This window comes from Cryptomeria japonica, chromosome 6, assembly GCF_030272615.1.
Source record: "Cryptomeria japonica chromosome 6, Sugi_1.0, whole genome shotgun sequence".
Classification (NCBI taxonomy): Eukaryota; Viridiplantae; Streptophyta; class Pinopsida; order Cupressales; family Cupressaceae; genus Cryptomeria; species Cryptomeria japonica.
The window spans coordinates 339,865,311-339,891,327 of NC_081410.1; the positions used below are offsets into that span (position 1 = coordinate 339,865,311).

Sequence of the window (26,017 nt, forward strand, 5' to 3'; positions counted from 1 at the left end):
GATAAGTACAAGTCCAACTACACAATAAAAATGGATTTGTTTGTCATGACATAAATGCACTAAGATAACCCCAAATTAAACACAAAATCATGTGAGAAAAGCACAAGCATGAAATTGTTACCATCGTAGTTATTTATCTTTATCCGGTAGTTTTATTTAAGTTCAATAATGTTGCAGTGGAAATATGACATGTGAGCAAGTAGAATATCCGACGTATATAACTGGAGGGGCGTGTTATTTTAGGGGAGAGGCTGTTGCTGTTGTTGAGTGGGCAAGGGGAAAGAAAGAAAGGTGGTGGAAAAGCTTTCCGTGCGTGTTTAGATTTGCCTTGTCTTGGGGATTCTTCTTTCCTTAACTTTTCCACGGATTGAATGTTACCCACTCTGTGTTGCCTTGCAAAGTGTACCTGCGCCCTTTTGCTTTTACTCAATTAAATCAAATGCGTGGCTGGTCTTTGACGCGATCTTTGTGAGTCGTAGTGCTTCTGATTTTGCAGGAAGGAGATATACAATTGACCATGGCGAAGAGCTCTTTCAAGCAGGAGCATCCTCCAGGTGTGTATTATATATTTTTCCCCTTCTCCGACTATGATAAAGTTTGGCTTGAATGAGATGAGGGCATGTATCTTTTTACATGCCCTTGGGCTTCTCAATTCCGATCTTTGTTATGAGCGAAACCCGCGATCTTAAACGGCACCGTGTTCTAATTTATCTCTGAGTTTGTTACACAGCTTTGCATACTTTCCCATCCTCCTCCATTTCGATATCTTGGATCCAGGGAAACATCTTTCCTTGTCAACTGATACGCTCAAAAGATTTTAGATTTTACACATTTGTACAGGATATCGTGAATCTGGATACCTCTGTGTAGTGCTTTTATTTCAAAATTTTAGAGCCTCCTTCCAGACACCTCTTCATCAAAGTCACAAGATGAATAACGTCAGTTGACCTCAATATGACGCTAAATCTTTTCTAATCTTGAATGTAAATTTACCCCAACTTTTGTAAAAACAGGGTTCAAGCATGCTCTTCCGCTTGCTGATTGAAAAAATTAAAGAATTTACTGGGATGAGATGTGTTCGAAGGCCAAAAGTAGGTCTTTGACACCATGAAATTTGATATTAATAATAACTAATCATTTTTTTAATTTTTAAACTGCCGGGAGCGCAGCACTTAATAACCAGTTCCGATTAACAAACGCCACGTTTTTCCTATGGAAAGATCATTAAACATTTACCCTCGAATATTTTTGAATTTGCAGGATTGAATAGCCAGCATCTGACCGTAACAATTGTACTGCTGCCCTCGAACTTTGGTTATATGAAGGTTGCGCTGCCATGATTTTTGTCATGGGTCCTTCTGAGAAAGCTTTGTAACCATATGCTGTGGCAAAGTCCAATGAAACATGAAATATCTCCCTCCAGGTTTTAGGATTTTGTATGTATGGGTGCTGCAAATCTCCTTCTAGAGTTCATGTATGGATGCTGCTGATCTCTTTCTAGAGCTCATTCAAAGTTTCCTTTTAAAAATATGACTACTTTGAGTTTTATGTAAAGTTTTTGATTTCTTTGATCCCTTGTTTGATATTAAAATTAAGATAATAAAAGTTGAATTTGTTTAAGATTTACGTTGTTTAAGCTATTATGTAATTGTAGGCATTGTTACTACTGATTGCAAGACTGATATTCATGGTTTTGGAAACTTCAAACATGTTTAGGCCTTATACAGTATTTATAAGTTTAGAACAGTAGTTTTTGATTATCTTATAGTTGGGGATTCTCAGAATCCAGGTAGACTCCTATTTATTGACTTGTAAGTTCTCCACAATATGTATTGTCAACAAATTCAACGGAATGTTTGTAGTTGTGCTTTTATTGGTTGATGTTTGCTATCCCCATTCTTGGAATCATCGTGGTTGGTGAATTTTTTTCCCTTCTGTCGACTGCTGTATTTTATTAAATAAGCTATTTACATTTGTTGTTTTTCTCTGTAATTTTAAATCTAGAAAAGAAGGCAATCTATTCATAATTTATGGATGTGAAATAATTATCATTTTTCTAGCCTGTAGTTAAAATTTTAGGGAAATAGGATTTCTATGCCTGGTCACTATTTGGATTAACTTCAGGTTGTATAATTTAGCATTTTATATTTTTCAGTGCTTCTAGAGCATCTTTTCTTCAGGGATTTATAGTTAGTGCCTCTGCCTCTTAGATTTATTTTGCTGTACTTGGGATCACTTTCTCCATTGTTTGTAAGAGATTTGTTCTGCAGGTTTACACTTGGTTAGAGAGACTGTTTGACACCAGCACAATACTTCCCTGGACTTTTGTGCTTACTAACCAGAGATTCTCATATTTATTGGGGATTTTGTTTTAATATCTATTTATTTTTTCCTTGTATGTACTATACGTGATGGCATGAACATAAAATTTGACAGTGTTAGACAATTGAATGGAGATCAAGCCCTTGAGAAGAAATTCAAATAACATGATGTGAATTAATATTTATTTGATTAATGAATTGTGATTTTTTCTTTCCTGGACATAAATTACAAAATTGGTTTGACAATTTTTTGGGTAATCTTGACTTAGGAATTTAAAATTCTTAAATAGGTTTTAAAAGTCATTTTGGAATGTAGCTTCATGCTTGAGGTTGCAGTTTTTTTTGCCAGCTAGGTTATTTGACACATGGCAACCTATATCTATGTTTAGATTTTGAGATCATGTGGATGCTAGTGACAATTTTGGATTTTGGATGTTATATTTCTACTTCTTTTTTGTAAATGGTGCTAGGCAAATAACATATTGTGGATATGTTCAGAGAGAAGACAAGCAGAATCTGCCCGAATTCGAGAGAAGTACCCAGATAGGATTCCGGTAAGTTTGTTATGGAATCTTAGTGACATTTTACATAGTTGTGGACCTTTCTATGTATATATTTTTTAATTCTAATCAGTAATGGTTTCTTGTTGACTTCTTTCTGTCCCATTGTATTTCATCAGGTTATCGTGGAAAAGGCTGAGAGAAGTGACATTCCAGACATTGATAAAAAGAAGTGAGTTGCACTGCCTGTTGACAATTATATTCTGTAGTTTTGCAAATGTTTATACTTATAGTTGGCATGATGTCAGGAGATTGGAAGTTTATCAACTCGTATACCAAGAAGATAACTTAGAAAAGACAAACAGGGAAACTAAAGTTCATAGCAGTGACCATGATTATTTTCAGTTTATTTTAAAGACAAGACCTTCCTTACAACTGCTGGAATGTTATCTTTACAATCTCTTGTTCAATTCAACTTAAAGTATACTCAGTTTGCCTATATTAAATGCTCATATAATCCAGCATATTCAGTTAGCCTAGTTTATCAACCTGTTTACCAAGAAGATAACTTAGAAAAGACAAACAGGGAAACTAAAGTTTATAGCAGTGACCAAGAGTACTTTTAGTTTATTTACAAGGCAAGACCTTACAACTGCTGAAATGTTATCTTTACAAAACAATTGTTTCAATTCAACATAAAGTATACTCAATTTGCCTATAATAAATGCTCATATAATCCAGCATATTCAGTTAGCTTAGACATGGACGAAAGGCAGCTGTATAAACCTCAGAAGGTACCCTTATCAGGATACTGTTGTACAGGTTCTACATGAGAATGACAAATGAAGATTGAAGTAAGGGTACTTAGCCAAAACAAACCAGCAATGACATTGTATGTATTATATTAACATTTTTGTTGAACTGCCTTTGCATGTAAATTTGCATGTATACTTATTATTTTGGAATTCTTTGTTCTTTGTGGATACTTATTATTTGTCTACAGAAGTTTTAACCTACCAGAACAGGATAATTAGTGTTTATCTTGGAACATTCTACATTGTCAGCTAATCTTCATTTAATATTTCAAGCACAAATTTAGCAGTTAGGTCATTAAAACCCCATACCTGGACAAATCATCATATTTATTTTCACTGAAAGCATCCAAATCAGCAGTTAGGTCATTAAAACCAGATGCTATGGATCTTAGCACAGTTTACTTGTGTTTTTTTAATTTTATGCTTATTTTGAAGTATGTTGTCAATTTCAATTTTTTTTAATCCTTGATTTTCTGCCTTAATTATGGCTGGTCTACCTTGGCTAGCACTGTTTTTTAATCATGTTTTTACCATGACAGTTGCTTTCTGTGAATTGTTGGCACCATAAATATCTTTGTTTAAATTTTTTAGTATTGTGCCAAGAATAGGCATGTGCATTTATAGGGATAAGACTTCTAGAGGATATATTTGAAGCTGAGCACATGCAAACACATGATGTATTTTAGGATCATGAGGTAGAACTGTGAGTTATTTCATTTATTGTATGAAGTAATTATAGACTATAGGCAAGAATATTTGCATGACAATTTAAAATAGTTGAGTTGGAATTGGGTACAACTGTCTACTATAAACCCCACCATTGGATTAAAACATAATCAATCAATGAAAGTTGCAAAGCTCTGTCAGATTTGTCATTCAATGTCTTATACGAAATTGTTCATGAATTCCATTGCATATGTTTGTCTAACAATGTGTTCTTTGTGTTTGCAATATAACAGGTGTTTAGCCCAAGTCTGTTGCACACAGTAGGAAGATGGTAACATTTTGTTTATATTAGTAGGACCCTCAAGATTTGCACATTTTGGCTTAGATATCCACAAGTGGTTTGTCAACAAGGTGGAGTTTATATGCATAGAGGCATTGACAAATGCATATCTTAAGCAGTGGTGTGAGATAAAGTTGCATGATCCTCTGTACAAGAAGGTTTGCATCGAGTTACTAGAATACATCTTAGATAGGCTCTCAACGTGGATTAAACAACAGAATATTTAGTAATAGAGGAAAATAGAGTGGACAACAAAGAACATTGCACAATTACAACGTTTAACATGGTGTGGCTGTCACCTTTGATACTTTTGTCAAGGATGCTAGTGATAGTTATGTCCTTGAGTTTGTGGTGTCTACATAGTACATATAGCTCAATTTAAGAGGCACTTCATAAGTTTTTAACTCTTGTTCAAGTTGGTGAAGTAATTAGCTATTTGGGTCAAGTTGCTCTTATTAGTGGAAAAGTGTGTTGAGACCCTAGACATTGAGTAGCGTCTTTTTGCACATCCAAGTTCGTGATGTAGTGTGTTTGAAGTGCAAGTATGGAGGCCAACAATTCTAGAGCGGAGCATAGGGAAAGGTGGAACTAAAGGTGAGAGGTTGTGATTGTTGCATTTGAAGTGAAGTGATTAAAAAAGTACCACATGCTTAAAGAAATGGTGTATGGGGGTCAAGCATTGATGTAAGACATCACTTAGAGGTGGTCGGTGGTAGTGATAGGATTGAGCATGAATGGGGGGCAAAAAGGAGTATTGCAAAATGGAGAATTGATCATGAAAGTTGCTATAGTAGGATATGTATGCTCAAATGTGGGCGGGCCAAGTTATTTCTCTACACGATCACCTCACATGGATCCCAAAAGACTTCAATGAGTGATGATGAAGAGTTGAAGGGTTTTGCGGGGTGGACTATGAGATAGTGAACTAGGGAGGAAAAGGTTATTGCAAGGATGGTTTTGATAAACAAAAAATATATTTAGTAGAATAACTTATGAAATTAGACATTTTGCATATACAATTGGTGCACATTGGGATTGTGTGATTAAGCAACTAGTCAATGAAGCACATGAAGAATGAGATAGGATGTGTATCATCATCATAGTCTATGAGTCAAGTGTTACGTTAGTACTTTTATAGGAGCTGAGAATGCCACATGCCATTGAAAGGTGTGTGAAATTGAATGGAGGGCATAGAAAACCAATGATGATGATCATATGATAAGGTTATTTCCAACTGCATTGAGTGGTTGTGTGTAAGATTGGTATGTGCAGTATGACCTCAATGGAATCATGGATGATATTGCTAATTTGAAGCAAAAATTTATATTCAGTTTGACTACCTAGAGTTTGCTCATAGAAACATTGCAACTTTGACAGATATAAAGTAGCAGCCAGATGAGTTAGTGTACCAATATGACTAAAGGTTGGAGGAATTGATGTCTAGGATACACAAACCATTAATGTATAGATACAAAAGTAATGGTTCATTCGTGATTTTATAGTGTACATCTGATGCAAGTTGGTTTAGTGTGTGTTTGCAAAATGGAAGGATGTTTTGCAAATTCTGGTTAGATGGAAAGTGCCTAGACTTTTGGGTCAATCATGTGGTTGGAAGAAAATATAGGGTAGATGTTATGCAACGAAGCAACTGGTAGGAGTGACCTAATCCAAGCATGAACCTTGCTGCATAGTGTCGTAGTGATGAGCACATTGCTACTAACTTCCTATTTATGAGAGCTTGGGTTGTTAACACTACTCTTTGCCCCCCATCTCCATGCATACCCATTTCACCATATGCAGCGAATGTCATGAGATATGGACATGGCCATTGTTGTAGAAATTAAAAATCATCTCTGTTAATTGTTGGTGTGAGGTATGTAGCAATTCCATGCATGACATTAACACTTAGGAAAATGTGTACTTGAGTAGTGATTATATTGCAGTAATGTGTGAAATCCATTAGGATAGGCATGCAAGCATTATTAAGTTTGCACAATTGGATAAAAAGTATTGCAAGTAGGTTTTTGGTGGCATATTATTGTCAGAGTGTTTAGGGACTGAATATGTGAGATGAAATGCTTGTTCAGAATATTACATCATTGGGTGTGTTAAAATATCATTTGTAGGATAATATATTGGTTGTATGAGTAATTGTTTGTATTATGAGTTGTTAAAACATCTCTTCTATGTAAATGAGTTGTTATAGGAGGTAGAAATCCCTTCCATAATATAGGATATGAAAATCCTATAAAATATGTCATGTATATGATTGAACAAGAGTGGAATAGAAGAAAGAGTATTATTCATTGTGCAAATTTTTTGATTTTGTTGGCCCAAATATCTGATAATGCTGCTTTTGCTATTGTTAATGCAAGAACCCTTTGAAATTGTTCCACCCCTTGCATGCAACGATTATGTGCATTACATCATCCCTGTTATTGATTACCTTACCAAATGGGTTGAAATTGAGCCTACCATATTGTACAATAGAGAACCTACTAAGATGGTTAAGATTTTGTTGTGTGATTTCATTTGTATTGCAGTAATGTGTGAAATCCTTTAGGATAGGCATGCAAGCATTATTAAGTTTTCATAATTGAACAAAAAATATTGTAAGTAGGTCTTTGGTGGCATATTATTGTCATAGCGTTTAGGAACTGAATATGTGAGATGAAATGCTTGTTCGGAATATTATATCATTGGGTTTGTTAAAATATCATGTGTAGGATAATATATTGGTTGTACGAGTATTTGTTTGTATTATGAGTTGTTAAAACATCTCATCTATGTAAAGGATTGGTTATAAGAGGTACAAAACCCTCTTATAATATGGGATATGAAAATCCTATAAAATATGTTATGTATATGATTGAACAAGAGTGGAATAGAAGAAAGAGTATTATTCATTGTGAAATTTTTTCTATTTTGGTGGCCCAAATCTCTGGTAATGCTTCTTTTGCTATTGTTAATGCAAGAGCCCTTTGAAATTGTTCCACCCCTTGCATGCAATGATTATGTGCATTACATCATCCCTGTTATTGATTATCTTACCAAATGGGTTGAAATTGTGCCTACGAGATTGTACATTAGAGAACCTATTGAGATGGTTTAGATTTTGTTGTGTGATTTCATTGTAAAGCATTGTAAAAGTATATTGATTTGTGGGGCTGTTCCACCCCTTGCATGAAACAGCGATGTGCGTTACTTCATCACTATTATTGATTACCTTACCAAATGGGTTGAAACCATGCCAACTAGAGATTGTACCGTTTTCATGAAGGATTGCGTCCAATTGCTGAAGCTCTGAAGCTTAGCGATCCTGTGCAACATGGAAACACCTTCGAGCCTGTGGGTTGCTTTTAATGAAGGTGAATCTCTAGAGTGAGGTGGTTCTTCTGATGGATATTTCCTAACACTATTGATACTTGTTTGGAAAAGGGGTAGAAAGATATTGCTTGAAACTGAAAACTATAGCTACAAGGAGGTGATGCACCTAAAATTGTGACCCTATTTTCTGTCCTAAACTCACAATATCACTCAAAAAAGAAGGTTTGGTCTTTCACAACACAGTTGGAATCACGCAGCACATAAATATTTCACAAGGAGGATTTGGATTTTAATGTTCGTTTGAAGGAAACCATTTGTTTTCACAACATTCAACTCACTAAAATTAAATATCACAACTCAAAACCTGTATCAGGCATGATCTTTTCTGTTTTAACACTATTTTGAATGAGACAAAATCAAGGATTCATGGACAAAATCACAAGAACTTCATCAAATCACTCATTCATAACACCAAAACACGAAAATTCTGTGAAGGAAACACTGCTTCTTTATTGAAAAATAAAGGAATTTCTGCTGTTACAAATCTGAAAGTATCTCTGAAAAAACTGAAAATATGTGAGCTACAATTAGTTTGTGCCTTGCTGAGAATGCAAGCCAAAGAAAAGAACTAGAGAGAAAGAAGAAGAGAAGAAGACTTACAGAAGTAGCTTCTTCAAATCAACTGGGTATGAACTTGCTGGTGAACTGCTTGTGCCTCCTTGAATTTGGCTCCAACTGATTGTCCTTTTCTTGTTTCTATCTTCAAGTTTGCATGATGAAGACTTTGGGGTCGAAATTGATCTAAAAGCATGCAAATAGAGGGTTAGAACTGCTGCTAACTGAAGGTGAACTGCTCCAAAAGTTTTCTCAATTTATGACTAACCCATATGGGGTCATTAACAAATGTGGAACTCGTGCTTGCCCTCAAAATTCCTCTTTTCTAGGACCAAACTAATGAATGAATAAAAAATCCACCTCTTGCCTCTTTAACTGACTCTTGAACTGATTAGCATGATGACATTACTGATTGAGTAATCTTGGAAGTGAATGCATAAAAGAGTTGATAACTGAGACTTAAATCTCTTCTAGGCATAGAGAACTCAAAGATTTTGATTTATCTTATTGTTTTGGTTCTATTAAAGGACATCAAATTCAACTGATGTTTACTCATGTTATTATTATCGTCAACTTGTTGTAGATCTCTTCCCTTATTCCTTCTATGACTGCCACAATCCATTCTTAGATCACATTCTGTTGCTAGGCTCTGCAATATGTGTTTTCAAGAAGAAAATTTATCATCTTTTCTTGTTATATCTCTGATTTTTACTCCTGTAACAATGTGGTTCACTGCAAACTTGGACTGCTCCAGATTGCTTCATGCTCCCACAAGTTCTCTTTGCCTGAGGCCAACCAATTTACATAGGTCACTGTTATTACTTCTTTGGGCCGCTCTCTGTGGCTTTTGATTGTCTTCTCGAGTCTTTGTTATTGATCCTTGAGGCTCCTACTTTTTTTCTTCACTGCCTTTTCTAATGCTTCTCAGACCCTGTCATGACTCTCATAAAAAAGTTATTCTCTATTTGCTGCTCTGTGACTGTCTTGTTCTTTTCTTGCTGTGATCTTAACAATGCTCTGTCATAAATTATAATAACAGACTCTCTTATTCCATATGGTTATGACTGCCATTGTTAGAAACTTTGCTCACTGTTATTTCTGTCACTGCTCTTGGAGGGCTGGAAACATGCTTTGACACATTGGGCTGTGAATGTCTTATGACTGCAACAATTTCCTTGTTTGAGCCTTTTGATGATCTTCCTTTTTGCCCCACAGAAAGATGTCTTCACCCTTTTGGATGATCCAAAGGCTGTGCTCTTTGCTGTTTTCATAGTGTAAAAGCTTTTGTTTGCTTTTACTGTCCTTATTGATGTATTTTGCTGCTCTAAAAGCTTGGACTTTCTGTAGCTTTCACTGCTCACTGTATGTAACATGGTTCTATCTCTGTTGTTATCACTGTATTTTGATCACTGTGCTTGACTGTCATAATTCTTTATTGCAACCTTTATTTACTGTCTCCACACATGAAAATCTCATTCATTGATAGGGTTTTGGTGTTTGTCTCATTGTTACCTAGCAAAAGAACTCAGTACTTTCTTTTCTGTCACAGATCTTCTTCTCATTAGCACCGTCTTTGAAGGCTTCCTCACTGCTTTTACTGTCCCTTACTGTGCTCTTTGCTTCTTTTCTGTGTCTTAATGGCTGTTACAAGGCTTGTACAAGATCATATCATAGAATGACCTTTTCCTCTTGATTGTTAACCTTGACTGCTCAATGTCATTTGGTTATCCTTCCAATTTGTATGCTTTTGCTGTCCTAACTGTCAGTTGACAGTGATCTCTCTGTCATATAACCTGTGCTTCACCATTGAATTGTCATTCTATTTGTTTCTTAGGGTATCTTTTAATGGTGGCCGCTCTTTAGGAGATATCTCTGTAACTATGCTTTATGACTATCCACCTTGATTTGACAGTGACCTTTTATCTCTCATCAACAGGTCTTGACAGTAATCTAAAAACTCTTCCTTTGATTGCTTTGAGCTGCTCTCATGGGGTCTTGAAGGTTTTCCCTTATGCATGCACTTTTTTTTCGATCTACGCTTGGGACTAATACACTGAAACATTCTATTGTTAGTCAAGGTCTTGAATGAATCTTCATGTGTCTCCTTTCCTTACTCTTAGTAGTATCCATGGGTTTAGTATGCTCTGACACTCAGGCATCAAACAGTGTCTTTTATGGACTGTCCCAGCTTTGAAATCCTCCCCTTGTGTTTTAATTGTTATGATCCCTTTGGCTGCCTTTTTGACTCATGTCTTCTTCACTATTTGGACCTTGCACTCATGGTAGGTTGTTTTCTGATTTTGCTGCTCTTATGATACTGTCATTAATGTCTGTTCCTTAGATTGCTCTTGGTGCTGCTCGCATAAGTTTTGACAAAGTTCTTTGTGCTTCGACAGGTCCTTTGAGTGCCTTCAATGGCTTCCTTGACACAATGAACATGAAATATCATATTAAGACTGTCCTCTTGCTGCACCTTGACTAGCACAACGTATCTGCTGCCTCTATCATGGATTTTCTTCTTTTGACAGAGAATCATAACTAAGAACTTTGCAATGACTAACCCTATGGGGTTCAGGGAAATCTTGTAAAGAGAACAGCAAAAGAAAAGAACTTCTTATCATATCTATCAAAGCTTGAATGCATAGTGCCATCATTATTCTTTCAAGCATGATCAGATCTTTGAGAACTGAAAAAGGAAATCTTCTACAGTACATGTAAATGGCTTTGTTTCTTTGCAATTGACAACAAGAGGATATGAATGAAATAAGCAGACCTGGGAGGTACAAAACGTGGTGCATGGTGTTTGCATGAAGTTTGCACGGCCATTTTCAACATATAAACAGCTTCTTTGATATTCAAATTCATGTGATGGAGAGATATTGTACATGGAATCCACTGTATGGCTACTTTGAAACCCTTAAGAACTGAAGATGCAGAATAAACAGCGCCTTTTCCTTTTGAAATAACAATGATATATGCATGAAGGGCACGGAGGGACTTTGAAACCTCTGATAACTTGAAGATTAGGACCTTGGCCGACATGAAAAGGGTTTGCATCTCTTTGAAAACACAGACTTCTGCCCTTTACAACCCAAGTTTCCTTTGCCTATGGGTTAGAACATGGTTAAGTCAAAGAAAGGCCTTGAAAAGGTTTATACGATTTTCCCTCCAAAGCTTTATTGAAACTTAAGCATTGACTTGCTCACGTGGAGAAGAAAAACTTTGAGAACCTATTTAGAGCTTTAACAAAAAAATAAAAAATAAAAGATACTATTTACCTTTTATTTATTTGGACAACTTAAGCCAAAACCCTTTGAAATGAAGAGTTTCTTCCTTATTGACTCTTCTAACAAGCTTTTGCAATAATAACCAAGGAGACAAATCACCCTATGTGAGCCATCTTTCACCTGAAGGGAAAAAATAACTACATTCTGGCGACCTCGCAAGGGTGTTTGTTAGCTAAACATGAAGGACCAGTAGCCTAGCTTATCCATTGGGTGAAAGAGTCGGTAAGTGGGCTCAGGAAAGACTCAGGTCAGACTTGAACTCAGCTGCTAGAAACATTGAACGGTAGCAACTAGCTAAAAACTAGGCTAGAAACTTGTGCATCAACACTTATGGATTGGAAAGAACTGAACTGAAACATGTGCATCAGCACTTAGAGGGAAGTAAAACACAGAAAACAAATGTGCATCAGCACTTATTTGACAGGGAAACCTATTTGACTATGTACATGATAGATCATCACCTCAATAGCAAAGCTTGAGATGGATCCAATTGATTGGGATTGGTAGCTCTTCTCCTTCAAGATTTGACAGCTGAAAAGCATTGTGTGGTTTGCATTTTGTGATCATGAAAGGACCTCTTCACATAGCATCAAACTTGGTATGCTTTCTGGGTCTACTCTACAATAATTCATTTTTCTCTCAAATGCCTTTCTGAAATATTAAAATAAATTTCATGTGCAAGTCCCCTTCACTTTTCCCTATACATCCTGAGGGGATATAAAGTAACTTTATAAAATTTAACACTTAAGTGAATAATTTAACCTTAAACATTAGAAACTAAGTGTATATTTAAAATACTTCACCCAAGTTGAAGAAAGCACTGCTAAGGTATCGGATTCCAAATCTGGCTTGTGCCATGGTGTAACTGTAGCAGTGGGATGATGATAGGTGCCAACTCGAAGACTTACTAAAAATAGATGTGCTTGCCAAGAAGTCTGGAGAACACCTCAGGAGTTCAAAAATGCTTTTGAAAGTGTCAATGCAATCCATTATGCCAACTGACCTTATTGCCAACATCAGAAGCCTTGAAATATTGAACGTGCATCCCAAGAAGTTTGGAGTTCTTCTCGGCACACATAGAAGCTTATGGGAAAACTAAGAAATTGGCCAAAAGCCCACAAAACAATATTGCTATAAATGGGGACATTACAACGGCATCAGAAGCCCAGGTGCCAGTTCGAGTCGGGTCTGGGTCTGGGCCTGAGCCGGGTGCGGCCCTCGTTTCGCCATCTCTAATAAAAGTGGTGTTTTTTTTAATGATTTTTCCCCACGCATCTCAGTATGGCTCATTCTTTTAACTTGTGTTTGTTTAGTGTCTTGATATTCCCATGCGATGCTTATAATAATTGTTTAGTGCAATATGGTCGAGTGTGAGTGTTTATAATATATATATATATTTAATAATGCTTATTAATATAGGTTATTTATTTATTAATTAATTTTGATATTTTTCTTTAAATAATTGATATATATGTATATACCTGTACCGGGGAAATTTTTTGCCGTACCTGCGTACCCGATTCTGTATCCTGTACCCTCACCTGTTCCGAAATCGGCAACTTAGATTACAACAATAATTTGTTTGCTCAGACAAGTTCTTGATTTCCTTGGGAAAAATCCACCTTTGATGTGAGATAGCAATTTTTAATAAATTCAATTCTAGATATGACCTGTATGATAAAAACTCAGCATCTGAAATATTATTTCTATCTTGACATTATTGGCCTGATGTATTTAGTTACTGAGTGGTTGAATAATTCCTTTTGACCTTTACATTTGTTTGTATATTTGCGAAATCTAAAACCCATAGCCATCATAAATATCAATAAATTGATGATGTTATAGCATGAACCATATGTGTGTGTGTGTGTGGCAAATGAATGATTTCACTGTCATTTTTTCTGCAGTATATAAAGGAGAAGAATCTATTAAACACTGGCTCCAATAAAAGCAACATGTTTGAGTAGTGATTGTAGGAGTTAATTTTCTCTTGTACCATTAATTTACATCTGGAAGTCAAGTTTTCATGCATTCATTCTACAGGCTCGGTATTTTATCTTTTTTCTCTTTTGGAAAATAGTGGCACTGTTGTTGAGTGATTTATTTATTTTAAATAAAAAGTATTGAGAATCTATTAAGGGGCCCAAACCAAATACAATATGAAAAGCATTAATAAACCTTAAAATAAGTAATTGTGCCTTCACAGGACAACAATTACAATGTTCCTTTTTTACTCTGCAATTTAAAATTCATATTACATATTTGCTTCCTTTTTGTAGGTTTCTTTAGTTCTTCACTTCAGTCCATTTGTTTACTTCCTCTTCACCCTCTGTAGAATTGGAAGACTCAGAATGTGATTGATTAGTTACTGCTAATAGTGATTCATTAAGATGCTGAACTAGTCCCCATTCCACTTCATTTGAGAGCTCAGTAGGCAAACCAAAATGAGATATGCGATCAGAGGGAAGCTTGGGTTGCTTTGGTCTCAAAAGTTGTTGCATATGAAATCATCCTTAAAATCCTTGAATAAAACTAAATTCACTTGTTCCTTCTGCTTATCCTTCTTCATAATTGACTATGAAGAAGAATGCTGTAGTAACCTAGGAGAACGGGCTACCTCTGAGGATTTGGGCTGTGAAGGGGAAGGCACGGCTGGTATAGATTTAGGTGTGCCTTGTCCATTATCTGAAATCAATTTCTGCTGTCCTTCAGCCTGATCTATTGCCCCATTTTCCTCTGAAGAGCTGTCTACAGACATATTAACTGATAAATCATAGTATGCTGCTCCTTGCCGCCGTGCAGCCAGATTGACCATTTTGGGTTTCTCAGATGCACACAGGGAAGCAATATGATCAAGCTGAAAACATTGCCTGCGTCGAAAAGGGGTATTTTCATAGTTGACAACTTGTTTCCAGATCCAGTCTTACATTTTTAACCAAATCTCATTTGGAAGCCCTTTTGAAATGTTTAGTTCTATTTTTTTCTTTGCTGAGGTAGAGTAGACCAAATTATCTATGTTTGGATGCAGAGACAAAATTTTTCCAAGTAAATTTCCAATTTCCTGAAAACAGGAATCAACCTGTTATTGAAAAAGGAGATAAGATGCATCCAGATCAACAATATCAAAAAGGTCTTTCATAGGATTAAAATCTGGAAACCATAGTTTAAGACTTCAAGTAATCAAACACTCCAGAACCATGGACCCTGCTCTAAAATATATATATGTGATCCTCTGTTTGTTCACACAGTAATACAAGAAACCTTGAGTGTTAGGATGATTCTATAATCCCCCCTTTATTTTTTTTGCCCAACACTTAATTCTATTCATGTAAATTGTCTAATTGAGGCCAAAAAACACGAGACCTGAATTTTTATTGTCTTCAACAAGAACCTTTTACCCCAGATAAAGCATGGAATGCTCCTCAAAGCAGGGAACAATACTTACTTTATGCATTGTATGTGTCAATGAGGTAACCGCCACAGAGATTTTATCCGCTTTTTTGTCCATTCACATCACTGTTTAGGGTTCGAAAACACATTCACACAGTATTCCCAGCCGTACCATGAACACCTGCAGGGACCTGCTTCTCAAGCTCCAAAAACTGTTGGCAGTCCTTATCCACATTATTATTTCCTAAATCCTCCTGTCACAGTGCACACAAATGAATCTGCACTGCCAATGCAGGCATTACATATTTAAGGTTATGAGATTTGGGTGGGAAAGGCCATATTGAAAAAAGCTGATCAACAGTGTCTCCGTATGGACATAATTTTTCTTTAGTGTTATCAAAGTAGTTTATTGTTGGTTGTTAGCCAGTCTTGTTGTTTTGATTCATGTGACTTAAGTATTCTGAATGTCACAAGTGTCAATTTTTTAGATTAAGGAGAACCAGAACACTCGGAAAATGTAGATTAAAACTTTTTATTATTTGTGAAGGCAAACTATTGTTGGAATGATGAGCTTATAGCCAATCGAATACTCTGCGCAGAGTTACTAAATTTCTATATAACAGTCTGTACTGCTTCTAAAAAATCTGTTACTTGTCTCCAGCAAGCTACAATCCCGTGTCTCCAAGTTTGAGCATTATATCAGTTTTCTTTTCAATTATTTATGATAGCTGCAGATTTTGGTCTTAATGTAGGCTTTTATGAAAATATCTTGACATAACTGATTTACACTTATTTATCCAGATATTTGGTTATAGGCTTTTATGAGAATATTTTGACATAACTGATATACTTCTTATTTTTCCAGATATTTGGTTCCAGCAGACTTGACTGTAGGTCAATTTGTTTATGTCGTCCGAAAGAGGATAAAACTAAGTGCTGAGAAGGCAATCTTCATTTTTGTAAAGAATATACTGCCTCCAACAGGCAAGTAGGCTTTACTGCATTTGTGTGAAATACCAATCTATAGGTTCAATACACATGGCACTGAATACTGTTATAATATCAATCCATGGGGGGCTTTTCCAACTGGACTTTTCATTTTAATGATCAATGCCCATGAATTTGATTTAGGATTTCGAGTATTCAGAAGGGTTTATGGAATATTATATCTAATATTGATTTAGAAGGGGCACCAAGCTGATAATTAACAAACTTAATATCACAACCCATAGATGTACCCACAATATTTTCATTTTACTGATCAATGCCATTGATTTCATCTTCTCAGCTGCTATGATGTCTGCTATTTATGACGAGCACAAGGATGATGATGGCTTTCTCTATATGACCTACAGTGGGGAAAACACATTTGGTAATGATATGACTTACAATGGGGAAATCGCATTTGATGTTCTTAAGATGCCAAGTGCACCTCATATATGACATGCCTAGCATCTAGTGTGATTAGATGTACAGGATTTAGTGTTTTTCAACGACCAAAAAGTTACGCATGTTGCTTTTATTGGTAATTACTTTATCTTGAATGGGTTTGTGAGCTTTTACATCTCTGTAAACATTGGAATGTACATAATTCATGGTTTGTGTGATTTAAAGTTTGTTTGAATTTATAATCCGTGGTGATGCAACCAAAAGGATGTCCTTGCTACCTTTGGTTCAACTGCCAATGAGCTACAAAGGATAGTTGCTCCACTTAATGTATGTAATGAAAAGAACCATCAGTATTTGCCACACTGCGCTTCTATTTACTTTGTAGAAGGTGCTTATAAGTTTCTGTGACTGCATATGCACACCTGTCTGGAGTAGGAAGTTGCTTATATGTTTGGTTTGTTAACTCATGCTTGTGATGTATAGGTGAACCATTTTGTGAGATCTCAGCGTATTCAGACATCAACAGGAGTATATGCATGGTATTCGATTGTAAATAAGATATTCAATATTGCAGCTGTCATTATGATAGATACGTGAACTACTAATTAGTTTACACTGCTCTTTAGATTTTTAATAGAAGCTGATCTTTTGTTTAAGTGTTCTTTAAAATTTTAAACTCTTAACCTCCCAAACGTGATTGAGTGTATAAATGTTCTGAATCTCTTGATTGAGTGCTTGTAAGTCCTGTTACCAGTTCACTGGTTTTATCTTATGGATTTATTACATGAGCTACTATCAGGAAAGGGTTCTGATGTTTGAAGGCATTAGTTATCCTGGCCTACTCTCCTATGTAATATGTTGGTAGTAGTTTATGACAGATAGGTGAGCTGGTGTGTGAAACTTAAGTTAATAGACAACAAAATGAGTGCACAAAGCATTAAAGCAAGGATTTATGTTCAATCTGGGTAAAGCATTGCGAGTTTTGGAGAATATTAAAACTAACACCGATGCAAATTTATTGTTTGATAACTATAGTATACATAGTGCTTTTTGAGAGCACTATGTGTAGGATTAATTAGCCTCGAGTACATAAGAATTTATTAACAATATGACTGCAAGTCTCTACTTAATTTGCTCAACTCTGGGATTTTGAGAAAGTAAGTTTAAACAATGGGAAATCCTTGTTCTATCTACCATTTCAGGTAGGGCTTGGAAGTTGTCTGTTTGTTATGCTGATCATATTAAATTGTGAAAATTCATTTTAGGTTTCTTCCAATCCATTTTTATCGACTTGAACTTCTTTGGTGACATTGTTTTTGATTTAATAAGGGGGAACAGCAAGGGTTTCCACTTTACAAAATTCTAATGGCAAAAATCAGAATAGGTCGTCAAGATGGAAACCACCAAAATGATTATTACAAACACAAACAGGAAAAAGGAGGCAACTTGAACAATACACAGCACAACAAAGAACCTGACAACGAAGCCAAACACCTGTACATGCAACACAAACTACCCTGAGGGAGGATGACTGAGCTTTTGAAGATTAAGGGCTGCCTTGTTTTCCTCAGAAAGCTGGTGCAGAACATCCTGTTGGATTGTGTTCAGCGTCTCCCCCTGGGATTTGTTACATGGTTTAACAGCCTCTTGTGAGATCTTTAACTAGGATGGTAGCGATTTCTTGAACAGGTGTTGCCTTTTGAGAAAAATGTCCAGCTCAACTCCCAATAAGTGGTATCAGAGTGGGGTCATAGGTTCGAATCCCATGGTAACGCTGAGGGGGAGATTGTTGGAATGTGTCTAGCGTCTCCTTTTGGGATTTTTGACATGGTTTAACAGCCTCCTGTGAGATCTTTAACTGGGATGGTAGCGATTTTTTGAACAAGTGCACCTTTTGAGAAAAATGGCCAGCTCAACTCCCAATACGTCCCTGAGAATCCATGTCACTACTGGAATCATGAACAACTGGATTCTTTTCCTTACTCGTTTTGATTTTGTTGAGCTCTTCATATTGGCAGTAGTGTTCTCTATACATTTTTTGTTTAGATTGATGATATTGGCCTGTATATCCCTGATCTTTGTTTTGAGTGAAACCATTTTGTTTTGCATAACATTGATTATTGTAGCAGGAAGTACAAGCATAGCGTTTATTATTGATATTTGTCCTGAAAATTGCTAACCTTTTCTTTACCAGCACCATTCGACTGATCATCCTTCCTCAACTCCTATTCCTTTCTATCCTATTTGTTGTGCTTTTGAGGGGGCTCTCAATCTTGTTGGTCCTTTTTAGGATGGTACTCTTCATTTTTTTTTATCATTTCAGCAATGGTGGCCATGCTTTTCTTCTCCTTCCCACAGCGATCTAGGGAAGGATCTCCTCCCCATTTCCCTTATGTCATGATGTTATCATTGCTTTGGGTGTTAAAACATCATTTGTTTTCTTTAGTTGTTGACCATTTTGCAACTGTAACGTTGTATGTTATAGTGATTCCTACAGATTGTGTGATTGCATTTCCATGTTGTACTTATACCAGATTTCAAATAGCAGCTTGACCTAAAATGGGGTTTCTAGTGCTTACAATATAATACTAAGTACAAAGGGAAAATGTGTCAGTCTAATTGCTCTAATTGAGTTTTCTTTACATCTCAAGTTTCCTATGCAGTACACTCTACGCAAGTAGCCTCTTCTTTATGTTGAGGTCTCTGGTATTCCTCGTAATTGTGATTGTCAACTTTTTAAAGGAAGTCAACTCAGTATTACCTAGTCCAAAACTGTACGTGGTTTGCTACTATGATTTTAGCTAATGTGGTGTCTCAAGGGGGCCTATGAATTTTAGTTTGGGAATGTGTATTGATTGTGTTTGCAAATGCCATTGTCAACTTTTTGAAAGGGTTCAACTCAAAATTACGTAGTCCAAAATTATGAGTGGGTTGCCAGTATGATTTTAGCTAATGTTTAGTCTTCAAGTGAACCAATGAATTTTAGTTTGGGAAGGTGTATTGATTGTGTTTGCAAATGCCATTTTAAACTTTTGAAAGAATTCAACTCAGTATCACCTGGTCGAATACTGTGTGTGGGCTCCGAATGGTTTTATTTGAGCTAATATGGTGTCTGAAGTGAGCCCTATGAGTTTTAAATACTATTGTTTGTGTTTGGGCAAGTCATGAATTTTAAATCTAATTTATAGAATTGTGATTGAATTTCGCAAACATTCATAGAACATTAGTCTGTCTTCTGATTCTGTTATAATACAATATGCAATTATTCACAACTTGTCTCACTTCCTCTTGGTAGTCTTGGTACTCACTGTATTCACATCACTTCCTTACTTGACAAATGCTATCCTATGCTTTTTTTGTGGCCGCTATCAGCATTTAGGCCTTGCTTCTAGCTCTAAATATGTTCTCTTATCCTACAAATAATATCTTCTTAGAGCCCTAGCTCAAAGCTCATATTTAAATTCATCTGATGTGTAATCAGGTTGCAACTCAAATTCATTGTGACATTTCCACGGTTTGGATTAGGATTATATATTTTAATTCAACTTGTAAGCTTATCTTTCTCATTGTGAAGTGATTTTGGACTTTAGGTACTCGTGTCAAATTGTATGATAACCGTGTTACCAAAAAGATTGTAGCAATGAAAAGCTTCCGATGGTTCAATTTTAGAGCAACCTTTGAATTTGGACGAGTCCACTATTTTAGTGTGTGTTAAAAATGAAATTTTCGCGGGTGGGAAGGGAGAAAACCCAGGGAAATTGAAAGAAATTAGTGATGGGCCAATATAGTTGATCATTTCAATGATAATCAATCATCTAATACGTAACACGATCTTTATAATGGACGTGAAATAAGCGATTGTTGATGTAAGATATAATCAATGCCCCTTATAAATTGGATATTCAAACACAATATTATGCTACTAGCTAAATTAAACCATAGAATTTTTATTGAATGCTAAAATGCTCAATAACATTGAAATCAAAGGCAAATAGTTTGTACAAAAGTAAATTTTAAAGGTTGATGCTTTTCGTTCTTAGGATTGTAGAGCCTGAAGCTCCATTTATATGTTTCACAAGTGCACCGAGTACCAATTTTTTTGCAGGTATGTGGATGGTTCGCTTAAAAACTCATTGAATATGCTTTGTAGTTTATTAGGGAGTTTTTATTGCATGTTTGAAAGCAATCTTCTTTGCCAGCTTTGGATCTCTCTGTATTATAATTTCTTGAAAAAACCCATTCAAGGATTTTCCTTATTTCTTGTATGCTCGACGAATAATTTGTGCATATCTTTTAAGGCTATATATCAAGCAATTCAAAGGCTTGCTCTTTCTCGGAAGAAAAAATTATGATCTTTCTCGGAAGAAAAAATTATCTTAGAAGCCTTGGCCATTGGGTACGTAGTCAATTACAATAAATGATTTGAGTGCAGCCTATGTGCCCATCTCACGTTCGCTTTCGTGCACCTTCCAATCGCTTGTGTGCTATTGTCATTCTCTAGGACAACCTTACATTATTAGTGCAGTGCAACTCTTTGTAAAGTTTTTTCACGGCATATGCTATATGCTATTGCACATGCTTCACCCAACGATTTGACCATACAATCACATCGAGTTGTGGGATTGGAAAACTATCCAAATTCTTTTTGGGCTTTTAGTGCTTCCGGTTGTGAATTGTGGGCCAGCAACGCTTCTGTTTCGCAATGGAAGCAAATTGAGCAAATTCAGAAACCTTTGATCACAAACAAGTTCAAAATTAAAAGCACGGTTCCTTATGATATCATTTTTAGCTGAAACAAGGGCTGCCCCTATGGTGGTTTCACAAAATTTGGTTTACAAATTTGAAATTTACAATAATTGGGGCAATATTTTGTGCAATATTTTTGTGATTGCTAATCTGATATGTATTCTTATTCCCGAACTTGCCTCCCCTTGTGATTAGTGATTTAATTTTTGTACTTCTTCAAAGGCTCCATTTTGGGTTGTATTGGCTTCTTTTTTAAGATTTTTTTTTAGGCTATTTTTTAAGAGCTTCATAATATTTTAAACTTTTTGATTTTGGTGTCTTGATTTTCTAGAAATTGTAGGTTTTTATAAGTAATGTCGAATAGTTTTTATTTTGTGACTTTTGAGGCTCTACTTAGACTTATATGGTAACATTTTTGGGTGCATTTATTTATTTTATATTTCTCATTAGGATAGTCTAGTTTATCCTATAATATATTAACATTTTACTTTCAACTTTGTGGCCTAATTTGATATTTGTAATGTACTAAGATCAAAACCACTTTATTGATTTATGCCTTAAAAGAATCTCCTTTGCTGGTTGTATAGATTGTATATTTGCTGCTTGCATAGTTAAGTACATGCCTGCATAACTATTATCTTTATGTGCATTGTTTGTTTTAAAAAAATGATTTAAAAATTTAATAAAATAAAAAACAAATTATTTATACAACACTGAGAAGTATTGTATACCTTGTTGATGCGAGAGCTTGTTGTACCTTATAGAATCAAGTACAACAATTGCAACTTTAGGGGGAAGATTTCTATTTGATAGGTTTTTTTGTCAGGTGGTGGCCATTTAGGCTTGGCCATCAAGCTCTACCATTCCTTCAACCAAACCATAGTCTCTCTCCACTGTGACAACTGTTACAAAGGATTGCATCAAATTTCTCAAGTTCTGAAGCTCAACAATCCCGTGCAACATGGAAATACTTTTAATCCTATGGTGAATCTCTAGAGTGAGCTGGTTCTCTTGATGGAACTCCTAAAAACTACTAAAACTACAATTATCCGGAGGCAATGCACCTAAAATAATGAGACTTGCATGCAACCCTAACTCATAATACTACTCAAAAAAGGTTTGATCATTCACAACTCAATTGGAATCGCGCAACACAAATATTTCACAAGGAAGATTCAAATTTTAATGTTTGTGTGAAGGAAACCATTTATTTTCACAACATTCAACTCACTAAAATCAAATATCACAGCACATAACCTGCACAAAACATGATCTTGGGTCGAATTTGATCTAAAAGCATGCAAAAAGAGGCTTAGAATTGGTGGACTGCTCCAAAAGTAGCCTCAAGTGGTATTGCATCCATGAGGGGTCAAAACTGAGGCTTAATTGTTGTATCCACTCCAAATTTGCTCATTTTAAGGTCTTAACTGATGTATGAACTAGAGTCCCACCATTTGCTTCTTCAACTAGCTCTTCAAAATTGTTCATTTCCTTTGAAGTGATATTGACCTCTAAGTTTACTCAAACCCTCACAAGGCGTAAGAGAATTCATTGTATTGCCACTCTTTTATCATTATTTATTTATACACCTCCAAATCATCATCTTGAACTCGAGCCTTTTGTTCTAGCCACAGTCTTCATATATTCCAACATGCATTGGTGACACCTAATCTCTTTGCTGGCCTTAAATGCTACACTATCTTTCTAGTACTATGACTGCATTTATGGTCTATCCTTATCAACAATAAACAAGCTTCTAGCTCTGTGAAGGTCTTCTTTTGCTGCCCTATGGACTGAGAACATTGTTGCTATCTGCTACTCTATAACATTGACTATCTTTTTCTTTGCAGACCCTCTAGCTTTCATTGCCTTCAATGTATTGGCTCTACTACCTTATCTCTTCAATCTTATTAATACTTGTCTATCTGTTGACCTATAAGACACTTCTGTAATGGTGACTTGTCACTATTGCAACTAAAGCATGGCCTTTCTATTGATTGTACTTCTTGATCATTGTTCTTTTGTTCATCATTGTGTTCCCAAAATATTCTTTGTAATTGTTATCTTCTCTCTATGGCTTTGTTTGACAATCCCACTGTTGATCTTGCTAAAATCCTCTTGAAAGGGAATCCTTTGCCTTTTTTGATGCCCACAATCCTTGTGTTGAGTTTTGTCTCAAACCTTTTTTCCTTCTTGTCAGTGAGTAAAATCACTGTTCTTTGTACCATTTGACTCCAATATTAATGACCCTGTTGTTCCTTTGGATCCAATACTATCTTCATGAATCTTAAGGAGACATTTACCTTTTCTTACTTCAATGCTAAGCATGCAACCATGTCTTTCTTCATTAAGCTCTCATTTTGTGTAATCATAATATTCTTGTTGTAGCACCCCATTATGTAATAGGTTTGTTGATAGTTTGCTATCATTCCGTCATTCTCACTGTTCAATTGCTAGTAAGGATTGTATTCTTTTCTTGCACATTGTCATCTCACTGATCTTTCTTTGTATGTCTTTTTCAGTAGACTGTTATCCCTGGTCTAAAAATGAAGATGTTGCAATTTGTCTCAGACAAAACAATGAGAGTCCTTGTTCTTTGTATCTTTTATTTGCAATCACTGCTCATTGTCTATTATGTGCCATGATTGCAATTCTTTATTGTCATTGGTCATGTTAGTAAACAAATTTGTTATTTCAAAATATTCTACTATGTGCCCAATGGAAGAGTGACAAAAAGTTCCCAATAGTTGGATAGAGCGTTCATTGAAACACCATCTTCCTCTGCATTTGAGAGGGGCAGCTCCCTCATATGATAGGGGTATTTGTATTTTCACATATAATTAACTTTGAAAAGAAAATCTACACAACAAACATACGATTGCCATTTAGATTACACTGGCTTTTAAACTTATCATTATCAACTCTAGACTACGCATGAGAGGAGAGTGAAACAGAACATTAAGTTTGCATAACGTCTATATATTTCAGAGATACCAATGAAATCTATAACGTTACATGACCATTGTCTTCATGAAACTGAGAAAGTAATTTGCAAGCTTGTTATTTCAATATCACACGATAATCGTGTCATGTCCCCTTTCTAGAGTGGACATCAGAGACAGAGGAGTTGGCCTATCATTGGAGTCTCGTAGGCTAGTAGAGGTTGATTGGGACTCATTCAGTGCATATAGTGACTGGATTTTGGCTTTACAGGTAGTTTGGAGCCAGTTTGGAGCAGTTCCTAGATTTTAGGGGATATCCCTAAATTTTAGGAGGCCATGACAGTTGCCAGTCGTGAGGTTATTCATGACCTTTCAGGATGGTTTCAGTTTCAGGAGATTTGGGTGTCCCTAGATTTTAGGGATGAGATTGCCAATTGATCCATGATTTCTGACATCAGTCACAAACAGGGGACGGGTTCAGTTTGAGGCTTTTGTTGTGTTTCGAGCTTTCTGTAGCTATTTGGGTTATATTTTTAATATATTTAAATATTTCCTAAGTTAGCGTTTTAATATTTTAAATAAGGCTATGTCTATAGCCATTTTGGAGTAATAAGGGTTTTTTGGCTTCATCTGGATTCGTATGCCCATTTTTTATAGCTCGTTGGAAAGGTCTTGAACTTTTCTAAATGATTTTCACTTGCCAGTATTTTATATTGAAAAAGTGGTGTTTTTTCTATACTTAGGCGCCCAATATTGGGAAATACGACTTTATATTAAAGCACACTTTTCATATATCTTTAGGGTTCGATTTGGAAGGAAAGAGATATAAGGAGAAGGAAACCTAATTTCTCATTATCTTTTACATATTGAAAACTTGTTTGGTGCGATATTGCTTTGGTAGAGCACTTCTTCAATCTGAGACGCAAACCCCATGATTGGTACTGGCTGGGACGTAGCCCTCAGCTATTGATTGGCAGTGGATTCTTTTGGCACTAGCATTATTGGTCAGAGTGTATGTGCTATTCCTTGTGGAGATTCAGATTGCTTGGTGAGGGTTTGCGTAGGGTGGTTGAATTTCCCAGATGGGGCGTGATTGTTTCAGCTTGATGCCACCATTACAACAGGTACACTTTATGCTGGAAGTGGTGAAGACCTTCATTCAGCCATAGTTGGTGTTCTTGGTTTGTGTTCATCATCTACCCTTCAGTTGGCTTCATTATTGGATGTAAGCACATCCCCAGTGCATAGGGAATAATCTGGATATTATAAATCAAAAATCTGCCTGGTACAATTTGTATCAATTCTGATTTAATTGAATGTTCTTACTTGTTTCAACTTCCTTCCTTATTTGTTGTTCTTTATTCATTACTTGCTTATATATTCAAAAAAATACAAAAAGAAACCAAACATTATGCAACTTCTCTCTATTCTGTAAGACCATCAACAAAATCACAAGAAAAATATAGTTTATTATTTTAAAAATTACAACGGATAAGCAAGGGGATCCATCAGGGATCTTTCAGTGGTATTAGAGCCTACATCCTGCCAGCCTGTAGGGTTTATGAGAAATTGTCACATCTGGGTACTGGATAAAAAGTTTTGATAATTCATTTCAGCATTTGGGTACTGGATAAAAGGTTTTGACAATTCATTCCGTCATCTGGGTAGTTGATAAAAAG

General features: G+C 35.8%; 1 protein-coding gene across 1 annotated transcript; it reads left to right on the top strand.

The window, feature by feature from the left end:
- Positions 1-218: 218 nt before the first annotated feature.
- Positions 219-17,010, top strand: LOC131044310 (autophagy-related protein 8C-like). Its single transcript, XM_057977615.1, has 5 exons — positions 219-554; positions 2,820-2,875; positions 3,001-3,053; positions 16,127-16,245; positions 16,550-17,010. The coding sequence occupies exons 1-5, from the start codon at positions 518-520 to the stop codon at positions 16,702-16,704; spliced, it is 420 nt and encodes a 139-aa protein (XP_057833598.1). The 5' UTR covers positions 219-517; the 3' UTR covers positions 16,705-17,010.
- The last annotated feature ends 9,007 nt before the right edge of the window (positions 17,011-26,017 follow it).

Bases quoted from the DNA above. Each gene is read 5' to 3' on its own strand.
- LOC131044310 (XM_057977615.1), top strand. From the start codon at position 518: ATGGCGAAGAGCTCTTTCAAGCAGGAGCATCCTCCAG. The intron at 3,054-16,126 runs GTGAGTTGCACT...TTATTTTTCCAG, and splicing joins CCAGACATTGATAAAAAGAA to ATATTTGGTTCCAGCAGACT. The intron at 16,246-16,549 runs GCAAGTAGGCTT...TCATCTTCTCAG, and splicing joins GAATATACTGCCTCCAACAG to CTGCTATGATGTCTGCTATT.